This window comes from Rhinopithecus bieti, unplaced genomic scaffold (genome assembly GCF_001698545.2).
Source record: "Rhinopithecus bieti isolate Rb0 unplaced genomic scaffold, ASM169854v2 scaffold_841, whole genome shotgun sequence".
Taxonomy (NCBI): Eukaryota; Metazoa; Chordata; class Mammalia; order Primates; family Cercopithecidae; genus Rhinopithecus; species Rhinopithecus bieti.
Window position 1 is genome coordinate 37620 of NW_016803191.1, and position 15092 is coordinate 52711.

General features: G+C 38.0%; 1 protein-coding gene across 1 annotated transcript in view; it reads right to left on the reverse strand.

The window, feature by feature from the left end:
- Positions 1 to 1287: 1287 nt before the first annotated feature.
- PRIM2 (DNA primase subunit 2) overlaps positions 1288 to 15092 on the reverse strand; it is a 313454-nt gene continuing 299649 nt past the window's right edge. The window contains exon 13 of the mRNA XM_017868174.1: positions 1288 to 2225. Coding sequence (XP_017723663.1) covers positions 1968 to 2225 — 258 coding nt within the window. The 3' untranslated portion in view covers positions 1288 to 1967. The remainder of the gene's footprint in view (positions 2226 to 15092) is intronic.

The window sequence follows — 15092 nt, forward strand, 5'->3', positions numbered from 1 at the left end:
GGTTTCAGAAGGCAGAGATTTATAGGGGTAATTTGTAGTGGAATAATACTATTTTCTGAACTAGGAAATAATAATTCACCAAGACAAGTGAAAGTTTAGATAGTATCTCATTTAATTATATGTTGCTAAATATTCCAAGAAATCTTTGACTCAGAAGCCTAAAATGAAAACTCAGTTAGTTGACGTTTTTAGTTTCTGATGATCTGATCCTGTTTAATCCTTTTCATCGTGATGCAGTTTATCACATGATTAAAAACACGGTGCTGCTAAGTCTAGTTTTCTGAATACAATGTCCTCTTTTTAATTTAGTTAGTATCTGATTCAAAAGGATAAAATAAAAAAATCCCTCTTTACCAGGAAAAGACAGAAATACACTAATACTTTTCACATATTCCAAGGTAATAGATGAGGAAGAACTATGTTTCAAACCGGGTTTCCTGAGCACCCCAAATCCTGTTGGTGAGTGAGTAGAGCCCCAGGACGAAATCATTATGTAGACGAGGGTATCCACAATGGCACTGCTCCACAAGACACACGTGCCAGGGATCATCAACTTCACCTTACTCCCTTGACAAAAGCAGGCAGAGAGAACAGGGCATTGGTCTCGTACGTCTGTAATCATCCACAACATTTATTAAATTCTATTGCTGGCACTGAAAGGAGGGAGTTACTACAAGTATCACTATTCATTGCTGAAGTTAATTAATTTACCGAATCTATTTGGTAATTCACAGCAACCACATAAGTAATAAGGTATGGAAGTTGGAGGGTAAAATAAACACTTTGTATGTACAACCTTCTTGCTTGGTAATTGTCTATTCTTCACGAACCTGTCCCCAGAGTAATGGCACCAGATAAGATGTGCCATTATTTTACATAATAAAATATCCCTATTATTCCTTAATAAATATAACTGGCTATACAAATTTTGTTTCTTTTAATTCCCAAGTCACAGTTCCCTCCGGAGAGTTTGGTGCCACTCAGAGGTGCCTGGTGTAGAATAACCAAAAACAGGTCAACTCTTAAAAAAAAAAAGAAGGTAAAGAAAAGTTTAAAATCTTCATTAGTGATAAGCAGTGTGTTGGATATTCCAAATGACCACTTTAAAAACTGCCAGATACAAAACATTCTATCATAAAATTTCTCACTGAACTACAGTGGCGAGAGTGCTTCTAACATTTCCCTTTTAACACAACGAAGACCTACATTTCTATGCTCGGCTTTCTAAAGCTAACTTCATTCTGTTATGACATAAGACTTTCCCAATTATACACAGACACTGTCACGTACACTTTGATATTTATTAACAAAAATGGTACAGAAAAGGATTGAGTCAAAATTACAAAGTGATAAGAGTTAAAACAAAAGTTGTTCTTAACTGTATTATAGTTTCTGGGGGACTTTAACCAGTCCCAAAAGCTATTTTTATCTCCTAAAACAGGACTTAAATGACATCACTCAAGTGATAGATCTTAATAGAAACTCTTCCTCTTTCCTTTTGTCAAAGCAAAATATAGTGAAGGTCTTTGTTTTTACCTCAAACCTGCTTTCCTGTAGATGGACTGGGATGCAGTGAAGAGAGAAGTTAAACAAAAAGGTTAAAAAAAGAAAGGCCAGGCACAGTGGCTCACACTTGTAATCCCAGCACTTTGGGAGGTTGAGGTGTGAGGATCACTTGAGCCCAGGAGTTTGAGATCTGCCTGGGCAACATAGGGAGACCCCCACCTCCACAAAAATTTTTTTAAAAAATTATCTGGGTATGGTGTGCACACCTGTGGTCCCAACTACTTGGGAGGCTGAGGCAGGAGGATCACTTGAGCTGGGAAGGTCAAGGCTACAATCAGCTGTAATTGTGTCACTGCACTACAGCCTGGGTGACAGAGTGAAATCCCTTTTCAACAACAACAAAAGCAAAATCTTAAAAACAGGAAATGAAGGCTATTGAGGAAAAAGGGTTACAAAACTGCCTAAGAATCTTCACTAAAGTAATCTTCTAGTCCTTCCATATCCATTTCCAGAGAGGAATTTAAAGAGGCCAGAGCAGATGATGCATCCTTGGTTTTCTGGATACTTGGTTTGGGTTGAGGAGTTTCTGGTTGGATAGGCTCCTTCTTTATGTCTTTACCACCATTTAGAATACGTTGGCTCTCACAAAAGAACTGATTAGGATGATTCAAAGAAAAGCCACAATCATCCACCTGTAAAGGAAGGAAATTTATATTGCATTAATACATGGCAAAGCTATAAATATATGAGTTTCAAAAACTGTTCTAGTCCTTGTTTAAAACTTAATAACTGAAACACGGATTCTAGCTGTACACATTCTAACACTTAATCAACTACTTACACCATTTCATTCAAGGAGAGCTTCAACCACTACCCAAACTTTAATGGCGCCCACATTTATATTTCTAGTCTGAGCCTCTGTGTTTGGCTCCAGTTCCCTATCTAGTTTCAGTCCCTTATCCAACACCTACTCAACATCTAAGATTGCTCAAAGGCAGCTCACACCCAATAGGAAACGTATCCTTTCCCTTCTCCCCATCCTTTGCTCTCAGTGACTTGTATCACCATTCATCCTTGGGGCATACTAGACACCTTTCTCTCACCTCCCCAGTCCCCAACTCCTACCTGCCACCTCCCATCTACACCATGTCTTCAATTCTGGCAATACCCAAAGCATTACCAATTCTGATTAACAATTACATCGAAATAAAAACTTAGAAAACTATAAAACTGTGTTTGTAATAGAAACGTGTGTGTGTGTGTGTGTGTGTGTGTGTGTGTGTGTGACACTGTGTGTTAGTGAGGCACAGGTTAGGGACCTGTGTGATCCATTATTGCATCCCCAGTTCCAAGTAAAAGGCCTGCCACATTGTAGGCCAATAAATATTTGTGGTTTTTTTGTTTTTTAAGTGATCATAAAATCACTTTTGATCATTTTGATACTGGTCCCTGATACCACTTGTGTTTTAGAGCTTACTTGTAAGTCTGGCATATGCAATCTCATTTAGTATGATATAAACCGAAAAAGCAACCTAAGTCAATGTAATGCTTCATTCTAATCTTGGCGTTTCCTTGGTCTTCTTACAGAAAATCTCTTCTTGTACATTTCACTGTGCCTGAATACAAACATGCCTACTTCATAACTTACGTTATTTTTTCTCAAATACTATCATTAAACTTTAATTTTGAGTATCATTTCAAATTATGCACTAATCTCTCCTTACATGCAGTTTGCTTTCCACAGTCTCAAATCCCTGCCTTCTTACCTTCTGCAGCTGGAACTGACAACAAAAATATCATTTTGCTTGAGTGAGTGACTGTTGGTTTCTTTGGTGGTATTTTCATTTATCAAGTTTTTGGAAACTGAGAAGTCATTCCATTTCTTTTGTTCATCTGTCTTCTATTAACTAATCCTTTTATGTCTCACCCTTCATACTGAAGTGACTTGCACACTGTAGGTATCTAATATTTGGTGAGGTGGACCCAGAAATAGTGTATACCAGTGATAATTTTGCATATTTAATTAAAGCCTTACTATATAAAAGACTGTGTTATAAACTATTCGCTATTCAGCATACAGGGATACATTTGACTAACTCGAATTTCCAGTCCAGTAAGTCATATACTTAAAAACCTCTACCAAGAATGGAGAAGTGATGAGGGTCACAGATAAAGACCTATTACACTCCACAGTAGAGGGAAATTTCGGCTGAGATCAAGGAAGGCTTTGAAAGAGAAGTGCTATTTGAGTTGGGTCTGGAAAGATGCAGAGAGTGAAAAGCTGGGATGATGAGGGGAAAGGCAATATTTGCAGCAGGACCACGTGAGCGAAGTAAAGAGACAATGTCCTGGGAAAGCAAATATGAAATAGTTCACATAGCCTAGAATGAAAGGCACATGCAAGGAATGAGTTTGGAAAGACAGGCAGGGGCCAGCCTGAGAGAGCCTTGAAAATCAGGGTAAGTGGTCAAGACTTAATTCTCTAGGCAACAGAGAGTGACCAAAAACCCTTAAAAAGAGACGTGGTGCGACTGAAGTTGTGTATAATCTTATAGCAGATTAAAATGAATTGGCCAGGAAAAAAGGGGTTGCTGCTATGGTCTAGAATGAACCCTACTGGTGGACGGACCAACAGACAGAGACATAAGTCTTTTCTGGTAATACTTATTTAAGTACCCTAGGAATCTCTGATTCTCTTTCACCAGTTGTTAATACATGTTAGGCTAATTTTACAGTAATTCCACTGTGTAACAGATGGAGAGTATACAGACTGATTTTAAAAGTTATAGATCATTAAGAACAAATTTTTATCTTTGCCTTATTTTTTTAACTTAACTGTTTGATTTCAAAATGTTTCCAAAATCTTTTATATCTATAATTTTTATTAACAATGGGATCATTTATGAACTTCTTTATTATATTCAATTTTCACCCAATTCATTAAAATCCAATATAAATTTTGCATTTTGCAATGTGTTTCACAAAAGTAAGTTTATTGTCTAATACATTTTAATCAGAAGGCTTTCTAGTTTGTAAACAGAAAACCAGAGATTAGAAAGACCTTGGGGAATCCATTAAATTGAATCTCCTCCATGTACAGAGGCCTAAGGAGAATAGATAGTTTATTCAAAGTCATAGAATTAGTAACTGGTTTTGTCTGAATTAAAATTCAGGCCTTCTGACTAGATCATTAGTTGCTCTGAAATCTGTTTCAAGAGATTGTGTGCAAAATCAAACTGATAATGATATCTCCATTATAAATTTTATTTCTAGAGAGAAACTTGGCTATAAAGATTATAAAAACATAGTTGTATTTTATGCAAAAATAATCTAATATCTTATGCTATAAAAATATGTTAGCATTTTCTATACCTCGCTTCAAGTTGTCAGTTAGCAATACGTTTATTAGACTTCTATGTGCACAAAATGAAATAGGGTAATCTTTTTAAAGTCTGAGTTTCTTCATCTATGAAATGGAGATAACAGCGTTAAGTCATAGGGTTGCTATGGGAAAAGCAAAAAAAAATGAATGTAAAAGAAAGAGTTGTTAGTTCTATGAAATCTACATTAAATGTTTTTAAAGACTCAAGAAAGGCAAGTCACTTAAAAAAAAAAGGTTGAAGTCACAGAAGGAGAGGAAGAAAGATCCTATTGCTTTGCATATCAAGTTCCTTTTCTACTTTAAGGAATCCAAGTTGGAAATTGCTGATGCTGTACTATGGGTATAGTTTATAAAAGAAAGATAAAATCAAATTCCAAACACTAAACGATACTCAAAAGACTTTGCCCTAACAAATAAATGGCATTCAAATGTCTTAAGTTTAAGATATAATATTTAAGGTATGTGCATATCTTTAGTGAATCCCCATTTAAATTTTTTTTTTAATTATACTTTAAGTTCTGGAGTACATGTGCAGAATGTGCAGGTTTGTTACATAGGTATACACGTGCCACGGTGGTTTGCTGCACCCATCAATCCGTCATCTACGTTAGGTAATTCTCCTAATGTTATCCTTCCCCTAGCACCCCCACCCAAACAGGCCCCGGTGTGTGATATTCCCCTCCCTGTGTCCATGTGCTCTCATTGTTCAACTCCCACTTATAAGAGACAACATGCAGTGTTTGGTTTCTGATCTTGTGTCAGTTTGCGGAGACTGATGGTTTCCAGCTTCATTCATGTCCCTGCAAAGGACATGAACTCATCCTTTTTTATGGCTGTATAGTATTCCATGGTGTATATGTGCCACATTTTCTTTACCCAGTCTATCATTGATGGGCATTTGGGTGGTTGGTTCCAAGTCTTTGCTGTTGTGAACAGTGCCACAATAAACATACGTGTGCATGTGTCTTTATAGTAGCATGATTTATAGTCCTTTGGGTATATGCCCAGTAATGGGATTGCTGGGTCAAATGGTATTTGTGGTTCTAGATCCTTGCAGAATTGCCACACTGTCTTCCACAATGGTTGAACTAATTTACACTCCCACCAACAGTGTAAAAGCATTCCTATTTCTCCACATCCTCTCCAGCATCTGTTGTTTCCTGATGTTTTAATGACCATGATTCTAACTGGCATGAGATGATATGTCATTGTAGTTTTGATTTGCATTTACCCAATGACCAGTGATGATGAGCATTTTTTCATGTTTCTTGGCCACATAAATGTCTTCTTTTTAAAAGTGTCTGTTCATATCCTTCACCCACTTTTTGACAGGGTTTTTTTTTTCTTGTAAATTTGTTTAAGTTCTTTGTAGATTCTTGTTATTAGCCTTTTGTCAGATGGATAGATTGCAAAAATTTTCTCCCATTCTGCAGGTTGCCTGTTCACTCTGATGACTGTTTCTTTTGCTGTGCAGAAGCTCTTTAGTTTAATCAGATCTCATTTATCAATTTTGGCTTCTGTTGCCATTGCTTTTGGTGGTTTAGTCATGAAGTCTTTGCCATGCCTATGTCCTGATTGGTATTGCCTGGGTTTTCTTTTAGGGTTTTTATGGTTTTACGTCTTATGTTTAAGTCTTTAATCCATCTGAGTTAATTTTTGTGTAAGGTGTAAGGAAGGGGTCCACTTTCAGTTTTCCGCATATGGCTAGCCAGTTTTTTCAAAACTATTTATAAAAAAAAAAAGTCAATGGTAGCTTGATGGTGATAGCATTGAATGTATAAATTACTATTGGCATTATAGCCATTTTCATGATATTGATTCTTCCTATCTATTAGTATGGAATCTTTTTCCATTTGTTTGTGTCCTCTCTTATTTCCTTGAGCAATGGTTTGTAGTTCTCTTTGAAAAGGTCCTTCACATCTCTTGGAAGTTGTATTGCTAGGTATTTTACTCTCTTTGTAGCAATTGTGAGTGGAAGTTCACTAATGATTTGGGTCTCTGTCTATTAGTGGTGTATAGGAATGCTTGTGATTTTTGCACATTGGTTTTGTATCCTGAGAGTTTGCTGAAGTTGCTTATCAGCTCATGAAGTTTTTGGGCTGAGACCATGGGGTTTTCTAAATATACAATCATGTCATCTGCAAACAGAGACAATCTGACTACCTCTCTCCCTATTTGAATATCCTTCATTTCTTTCTCTTGCCTGATTGCCCTGGCTAGAACTTCCAATGCTATGTTGAATAGGAGTGATGAGAGAGGCCATCCTTGTCTTTTGCCAGTTTTCAAATGGAGCGCTTCTAGTTTTTGCCCATTCAGTATGATATTAGCTGTGGGTTTGTCAAAAAATAGCTCTATTTTGTGATAGGTTCCATCAATACCTAGTTTATTGACAGTTTTTAGCATGAAGTGGTGTTGAATTTTATCGAAGGCCTTTTCTGCATCTATTGAGATAATCATATGGGCTTTGTCATTCGTTCTGTTTATGTGGTGAATTACGTTTATTGATTTGTGTATGTCGAACCAGCCTTCCATCTCACAGATGAAGCTGACTTCATCATGGTAGGTAAGATTTTTGATGTGCTGCTGGATTTGGTTTGCCGGTATTTTATTGAGGATTTTCACATCGATGCTCAGCAGGGATAGTGGCCTGAAATTTTCTTTTTTGTTGTGTTTCTGCCAGGTTTTGGAATCAGGATGATGCTGGCCTCATAAAATGAGTTAGGGAGGATTCCCTCTTTTTCTATTGTTTGGAATAGTCTCAGAAGGAATGGTACCAGCTCCTCTTTGTACCTCTGGTAGAATTTGTCTGTTAATCTGTCTGGTCCTGGGCTTTTTTTTGGTTGATAGGCTATTACTGCTTCAATTTCAGAAATTGTTATTGGTCTATTAGGGGTTTGACTTCTTCCTGGTTTAGTCTTGGGAGGGTGTATGTGTCCAGGAATTTATCCATTTCTTCTAGGTTTTCTAGTTTATTTGCATTGAGGTATTTATAGTATTCTCTGATGGTAGTTTGTATTTCTGTAGGATTATCATTTTTTATTGCATCTATTTGATTCTTCTCTCTTTTCTTCTTTGTTAGTCTGGCTAGCAGTCTATTGATTTTTTTTTTTGATCTTTTCTAAAAACCAGCTCCAGGATTCATTGATTTTTTGAAGGATTTTTTGTGTCTCTACCTCCTTCAGTTCTCCTCTGATCTTAGTTATATCTTTTCTTCTGCTAGCTTTTGAATTTGTTTGCTCTTGCTTCTCTAGTTCTTTTAATTGTTATGTTAGGGTGTCAATTTTAGATCTTTCCTGCTTTCTCTTGTGGGCATTTAGGGCTATAAATTTCCCTCTAAACACTGCTTTAGCTGTGTCCCACAGATTCTGGTACATTGTGTCTTTGTTCTCATTGGTTTCAAAGAACATCTTTATTTCTGCCTTAATTTTGTTATTTACCCAGTAGTCATTCAGGAGTAGAATGTTCAGTTTCCATATAGTTGTGCGGTTTTGAGTGAGTTTCTTAATCCTGAGTTCTAATTTGATTGCACTGTGGTCTGAGACACTGTTTGTTATGATTTCCATTCTTTTGCATTTGCTGAGGAGTGTTTTACTTCTAATTATGTGGTCAATTTTAGAATAAGTGCAATGTGGTGCTGAGAAGAATGTATATTCCGCTGTTTTAGGGTGGAGAGTTCTCTAGATGTCTATTAGGTCTGCTTGGTACAGAGCTGAGTTCAAGTCTGGAATATCCTTGTTAATTTTCTGTCTCGTTGATCTAATATTGACAATGGGGGTGTTAAAGTCTCCCACTGCTATTGTGTGCGAGTCTAAGTCTGTCTGTTTGTAAGTCTCTAAGAACTCGCTTTATGAATCTGGGTGCTCCTGTATTGGGTGTATATATATTTTGGATAGTTAGCTCTTCTTGTTGCATTGATACCTTTACCATAATGCAATGCACTTGTCTCTTTTGATCTTTGTTGGTTTAAAAGTCTGTTTTATCAGAGACTAGGATTGCAAATCCTGCTTTTTTTTTCATTTCCATTTGCTTGGTAAATATTCCTCCATCCCTTTATTTTGAGCCTATGTGTGTCTTTGCACATGAGATGGGTCTTGACTCTTCATCCAATTTGCCAGTCTGCGTCTTTTAATTGGGGCATTTAGCCCCTTTACATTTAAGGTTAATATTATTATGTGTGAATCTGGTCCTGTCCTTATGATGCTAGCTGGTTATTTTGCCCATTAGTTGATGCAGTTTCTTCATAGCATCGATAGTCTTTAGAATTTGATATGTTTTTGCAGTGGCTGATACCAGTTGTTCCTTTCCATGTTTAGTACTTCCTTCAGGGGCTCTTGTAAGGAAGGACTGGTGGTGGCAAAATCTGTCAGCATTTGCTTGTCTGTAAAGGACTTTATTTCTCCTTTGCTTATGAAGGTTAGTTTGGCTGGATATGAAATTGTGGGTTGAAAATTCTTTTAAGAATGTTGAATATTGGCTCCCACTCTATTCTGGCTTATAGGGTTTCTGCAGAGAGATCCACCATTAGTCTGATGGGCTTCCCTTTGTGGGTAACCTGACTTTTCTCTCTGGCTGCCCTTAATATTTTTTCCTTCATTTCAACCTTGGTGAATCTGACAATTATGTGTCTTCAGGTTGCTCTTCTCAAGGAGTATCTTTGTGGTGTTCTCTTATTTCCTGAATTTGAATGTTGGCCTGTCTTGCTAAGTTGGAGAAGTTCTCCTGGATAATATCCTGAAGTATGTTTTCCAATTTCGTTCCATTCTCCCGTCACTTTCAGGTACACCAATCAAATGTAGTCCCATATTTCTTGGAGGCTTTGTTCGTTCCTTTTCATTCTTTTTTCTCTATTCTTGTCTTCACGCTTTATTTCATTATGTTGATCTTCAATTTCTGATATCCTTTCTGCTTGATCAATTTGGCTATTGATACTTTTTTATGCTTCATGAAGTTTTCGTGCTGTGTTTTTCAGTTCCATCTGGTCATTTATATTCTTCTCTAAACTGGCTACTCTAGTTAGCAGTTCCTCTAACTTTTTTCAAGCTTCTTAGCTTCCTTGCATTTGGTTAGAACATGCTCCTTTAGCTCGGAGGAGGTTGTTATTATCCACCTTCTGAAGCCTACTCTGGCATTTGTCAAACTATTTCCCCATCCAGTTTTGTTCCCGTGCTGGCAAGGAGTTGTGATTCTTTGGAGGAGAAGAGGTGTTCTGGTTTTTGGAATTTTCAGCCTTTTTGAGCTGGTTCCTCCCCATCTTTATGGATTTATCTACCTTTGGTCTTTGATGCTGGTGACCTTTGCATGGGATTTCTGAGTGGACGTCCTTTTTGTTGATGTTGATGCTATTCCTTTCTGTTTAATTTTCCTTCTAACAGTCAGACCCCTCTGCCGCAGGTCTGCTGGAGTTTGCTGGAGGTCCACTCTAGACTCTGTTTGCCTGGGTATCACCAGCAGAGGCTGCATAACAGCAAAGATTGCTCCCTGTTCCTTCCGCTGGAAGCTTCGTCCCAGAGGGGCACCGGCCAGATGCCAGCTGGATCTCTCCTGTATGAGGTGTCTGTTGGCCCCTGCTGGGAGGTGTCTCCCAGTCAGGAGGCATGGGGGTCAGGGACCCACTTGAGGAGGCAGTCCCTTAGCAGGGCTCAAACACTAAGCTGGGCGATCCGCTGCTCTCTTTAGAGCCAGCAGGCAAGAACGTTTAAGTCTGCTGAAGCTGCACCCACAGCCGCCCCTTCCCCCATGTGCTCCATCCCAGGGAGATGGGGATTTTATCTATAAGCCCCTCACTGGGGCTGCTGCCTTTTTTTCAAAGGTAATTAATATTTTTTATTAACCACTAAAAACAGTGGTTAAAACGGTGCCAAGGGCCTTGAAGTGAGGATCTGTGCCAAGGCTCTGTGATGCTGTTTCTCCTTTTTCTTGATCTGCAATTGTCCTTAACTCATTTTGTGATGTTCATTGTGATCTACTAAGTTGCTTGATAGTAAAATGAAATTATGAAGTTTCCTTTTTGTAGAATTCTATGTTTTCTTCTAGGATGGGTTCTTTGTGTTCTGAGTGTTTCTTTCATTTTCATTTTTAAAGGAAGTGTATATGGCTGTCATTCAGTTTCCTTTTGTCTTGTTTAGGAAAATAAACTTAGGGGTTTTTTTGTATGTGGGGGGAAGGGGAAAAGCATAAAGTAAACAAAATGGAAATTTTACTTTAAAATTAAATTAGGAAAAGGAATAAATACAGGTATCCACATCTAAATCCTCCATTTCACTTATTTCTTCTCAAGTCAGCAGCTATTTCCTTTATTCCGTTTGGAAATATTAAGCGAGCATTTTCACGACTTTGTCTGTGAGTCTTTTGTTTCTTTCCTTGCCCGTTTTCTTTTTTGGTTACTGTTGGTGACCTTTTTCTTTTCTTTTTTTTTTTCTTTGAGACAGAGTCTCACTCTGTCGCCCAGGCTGGAGTGCAGTGGCCGGATCTCGGCTCACTGCAAGCTCTGCCTTCCGGGTTCACGACATTCTCCTGCCTCAGCCTCCCGAGTAGCTGGGACTACAGGCGCCCGCCACCTCACCCAGCTAGTTTTTTGTATTTTAGTAGAGACGGGGTTTCACCGTGTTAGCCAGGATGGTCTCTATCTCCTGACCTCGTGATCCGCCCGTTTCGGCCTCCCAAAGTGCTGGGATTACAGGCTTGAGCCACCACGCCCGGCCATTGGTGATGTTTTTCTTTGTGGTTGATGATTTTTAAAATTATGTTTTGTGCATTATTTTATGTATTGAGACAGGAACATTCTGTGAAGCATTTGCATTCTACCACACTAGCTTGGTCCTAGTGTTTCAGATCCAATGTCCTGTGAAGGATCTGAAACAAGTTCAGGAGTCTTGAGGAAGGTAGGTGGAGTGGAGGACTTTAGAGGATACATTATAAATTTTAGATTTCATCTGAAGAGAAATAGGAAGCCATTGAAGGTTTTAAAAAGCAAGTTCCTGAAATGATCAGATTCCTCTATTTTAAAGGTCACTCCAGCAGCTGTGTGGAGGAGAAAGAATTGGAATGGGGCATGTGTAGATGCTGGGAAATGAGTTAGGAAGCTATTGCAGGGATCCAAGTGAGATGATGGTGGCTTCTAGCCCAGCATTCTAACTGATATCCATAATGATGACCCTGAATGATTATAAAAGGGCTTAATTGTATCACATATATCCTGTTTAAGATTGCAGGAAAATGGGTGATAGGTTTCAATAAGATTTCTCTAGAGATTTATATGGTGGGGAAAAATTATCCTCAGCCACTTGGAAAATAAGTACCCACAGTTACTCAGTGTCCAAAGAGGTCTACCTCTGAAAATATTATTTTCTATTAAAATTCTGTGGTTAATCTACACATGACCTAGTGTTTTCATTTATACATGGAACATGCAGAAAGTAAAGAATATACTATTAGTATAAAATTATATTAAACACTGACCCTAAAAATACAGAGGAAAACAGGTTTCAAGCAGGCCAGCTTTTCACATCTACTAAATGAATCTCTCTCAAACATTTGCTTGGCGTCAGCACATTCTGCACACAATGACCTTCACACAAACATGGGTCTCATATTTCTGCCGCTGCAAATGCAGATTTTGAAGGAATGAAAGCAATATTGTTCTACCTATGGGATATTTGGGTTTTAATCAAGAGGTTTTGCAATGACAGCTTAAAATGAGGCAGTTGGTATTACCAAAAAAGCCATATGGAACTATCATAATGCTGCTGCAAATGGTATCAATTAACTGGTTCATTTTCAAAACTTCCATTTAAGTGAGTTTGATCACAGAGGCCTCGGGAAAATAAACATAGGATTTTATTTGGGGGAGGGGTAGGATGGCAGAAACCTGACAATAAAATAGATTCTGTTTTAAATTAAATTAGAAAAAATAATAAATGAAGGAGGATATTCACATCTAAAAGTCCACAGTGACAGATCTAGCGAATATAAACAGCCTTTTTATTTTGTTGATTTATATGTGGTTTAAGTTAGACTATTTCTATATGTGAGGGAATTTAGACATATGTCTTTCCAAAATCTTCATTAATCTAAAGCAAGTTTTAAAAATTGGCAATAGCAGCAATGCTCGAGGGAATAATCAATAGGAGAGATAATACAGAAGCAGATTTTGAGAACTAAAAAACCACTCCTTACTTTTTGGTGATTATGCCACAAACTCAATGTTTATATCTAATTTTGTATCTTATTTTATAAAAGTAAAGAGGTTGGATAATAGACCTCATTTGTGAAAGTTCTGAGGCCTCTTAATTAAAAGGGTCCATAAATGATTAAAGAACAATATGAAATTAAAACTCAAGTGGAGCAAGCAAATTAAGGAATGCAGTCTTCGAGAGAGTGAGTCATATAAACCTGGTGTTGCCAAACATGGCTTATCTGGCGAGATTCCTATGGTGATAAAACAAATGAGATCTTGTTGTTGCTTACTATTTTCTTGATGTTTACTCCTTGAAGTTTTGTTTTAAAAAAAGTTCTTAAATAAGAATAATACTTTCAAAAGTTAGGTATAGAAGAATGAGGACAGGACCCACAACAGACAGGGGCTCTAGCTCCAGATCTTCCATTGACCAATTACAGCATATAAGGCAGGTTAGAGTCCCTACATGTTTACCATGCTATGAAGATAAACAGGAAGATGCCAATTACCTCTGCTGTCATTATTACAAATTTAGTACCAAATACCATAGAACAGCACAGTCATGGTTAGGCTCACAAGCTTCAGATGAGTTAGACAGCTTGAATTTAAATCTAAGTTCCATCCCCTATAAGTAGTATGATCCGACAGGTTGTTTAACTTCTCTTAAGAGGTTTTATTCATAGACAGGGATATATACATACAGTATCTTGCTGTAATGTCAATCAAAAAAGCTAATGTGTTAAAAAATTTTAGTGCTGTGCTTGGTATACATTAAGGCAGGGGTCGCCAACCCAGTCCGTGGTCTGCAGGAGGAGAGTGGTGGGTGAGCAAGTGGAGCTTCATCTGTATTTACAGCCACTCTCGATCACTTGAATCACGGCCTGAGCTTCACCTCCTGTCAGATCAGCAGTGGCCTTAGATTCTCATGGGGGTGCGAACCCTACTGTGAACCCCGCAGGCAAGGGATCTAGGTTGTGTGCTTCTTGTGATTATCTAATGCGCCCTCCCACCAGCCCGTTTAACCATGGAAAAATTGTCTTCCATGAAACTGGTCCCTGGTGCCAAAAAGGTTGGGGACCACTGCATTAAGGGTTCCATAGATATTGGCTGGTATTACTATTGTTAATTATTATTGGCAATATTACAAAATATCTTTTTCCTATGAGATACTTTATCAAGTAAGAAATTCTGCAATTATATAAACATAATAGAAAAACTACTTTGTAACAACCAAATAAAAGCATAAAATAATTGTAAAACTTTAGCATAGTAGCTGATGATGATCTCAATAAATGCAGCTTCTTTTTTGGGAGGGTCATGGATCTTTAATAAATACCATGGACTCCAGAAAAATACACATATGTTCTTAAGAGACAAAATGTTTCAAGAAGGACAAGGATCTCCAAAGTCCATTCTTGGATGTCTTTCCCAGGATCAGTGGATGCAAACTAGGGGCCAGAGGGCTGAATTGGACTTGGAGATGTGTTTTGTTGGCCTGCAGAGAGCCTCACAATTTGTCAATGTGAATGCTTCTAACAGGGCAAACATCTTCAGTGCACCATAATTCTATCATACTCTGTGGTACTAATCTCAGGCAGCTTCATTTTTTTGGGCTATCTGCCCAATCTCTATAGGCCTCTGAGTTCGTGACATTGGCTTTACACACTTCAAAATCTATTCTGTGCCAGACTGGGTCATTCCACTCTTACTCTAATAATCAGGCAGGCCTTTTTGTACTATGGAAGCTGGCAAGATAAAAACCAAACACATTTCCCTGACTCGTTTATAGTTAGGGGTCCATGTGCAATCTAGGTTTTGCCATGCAGATAAATATGAGACGTGGGAAGAGGATAACATCAGGTAGCAGCCACAAGTACAAGGATCAGATTTTCTGCATGGAAGATGGCAAAAGCCTTTGGTTCTTCTAGGCAGCTATGGCACAGGTTCCAGATCTAGTCTAGAGGTAGGCAAATCAAGGCCCATGGGTCAAACTGGGTCTACTACCTAATTTTTTTTTTTTTTTTTTTT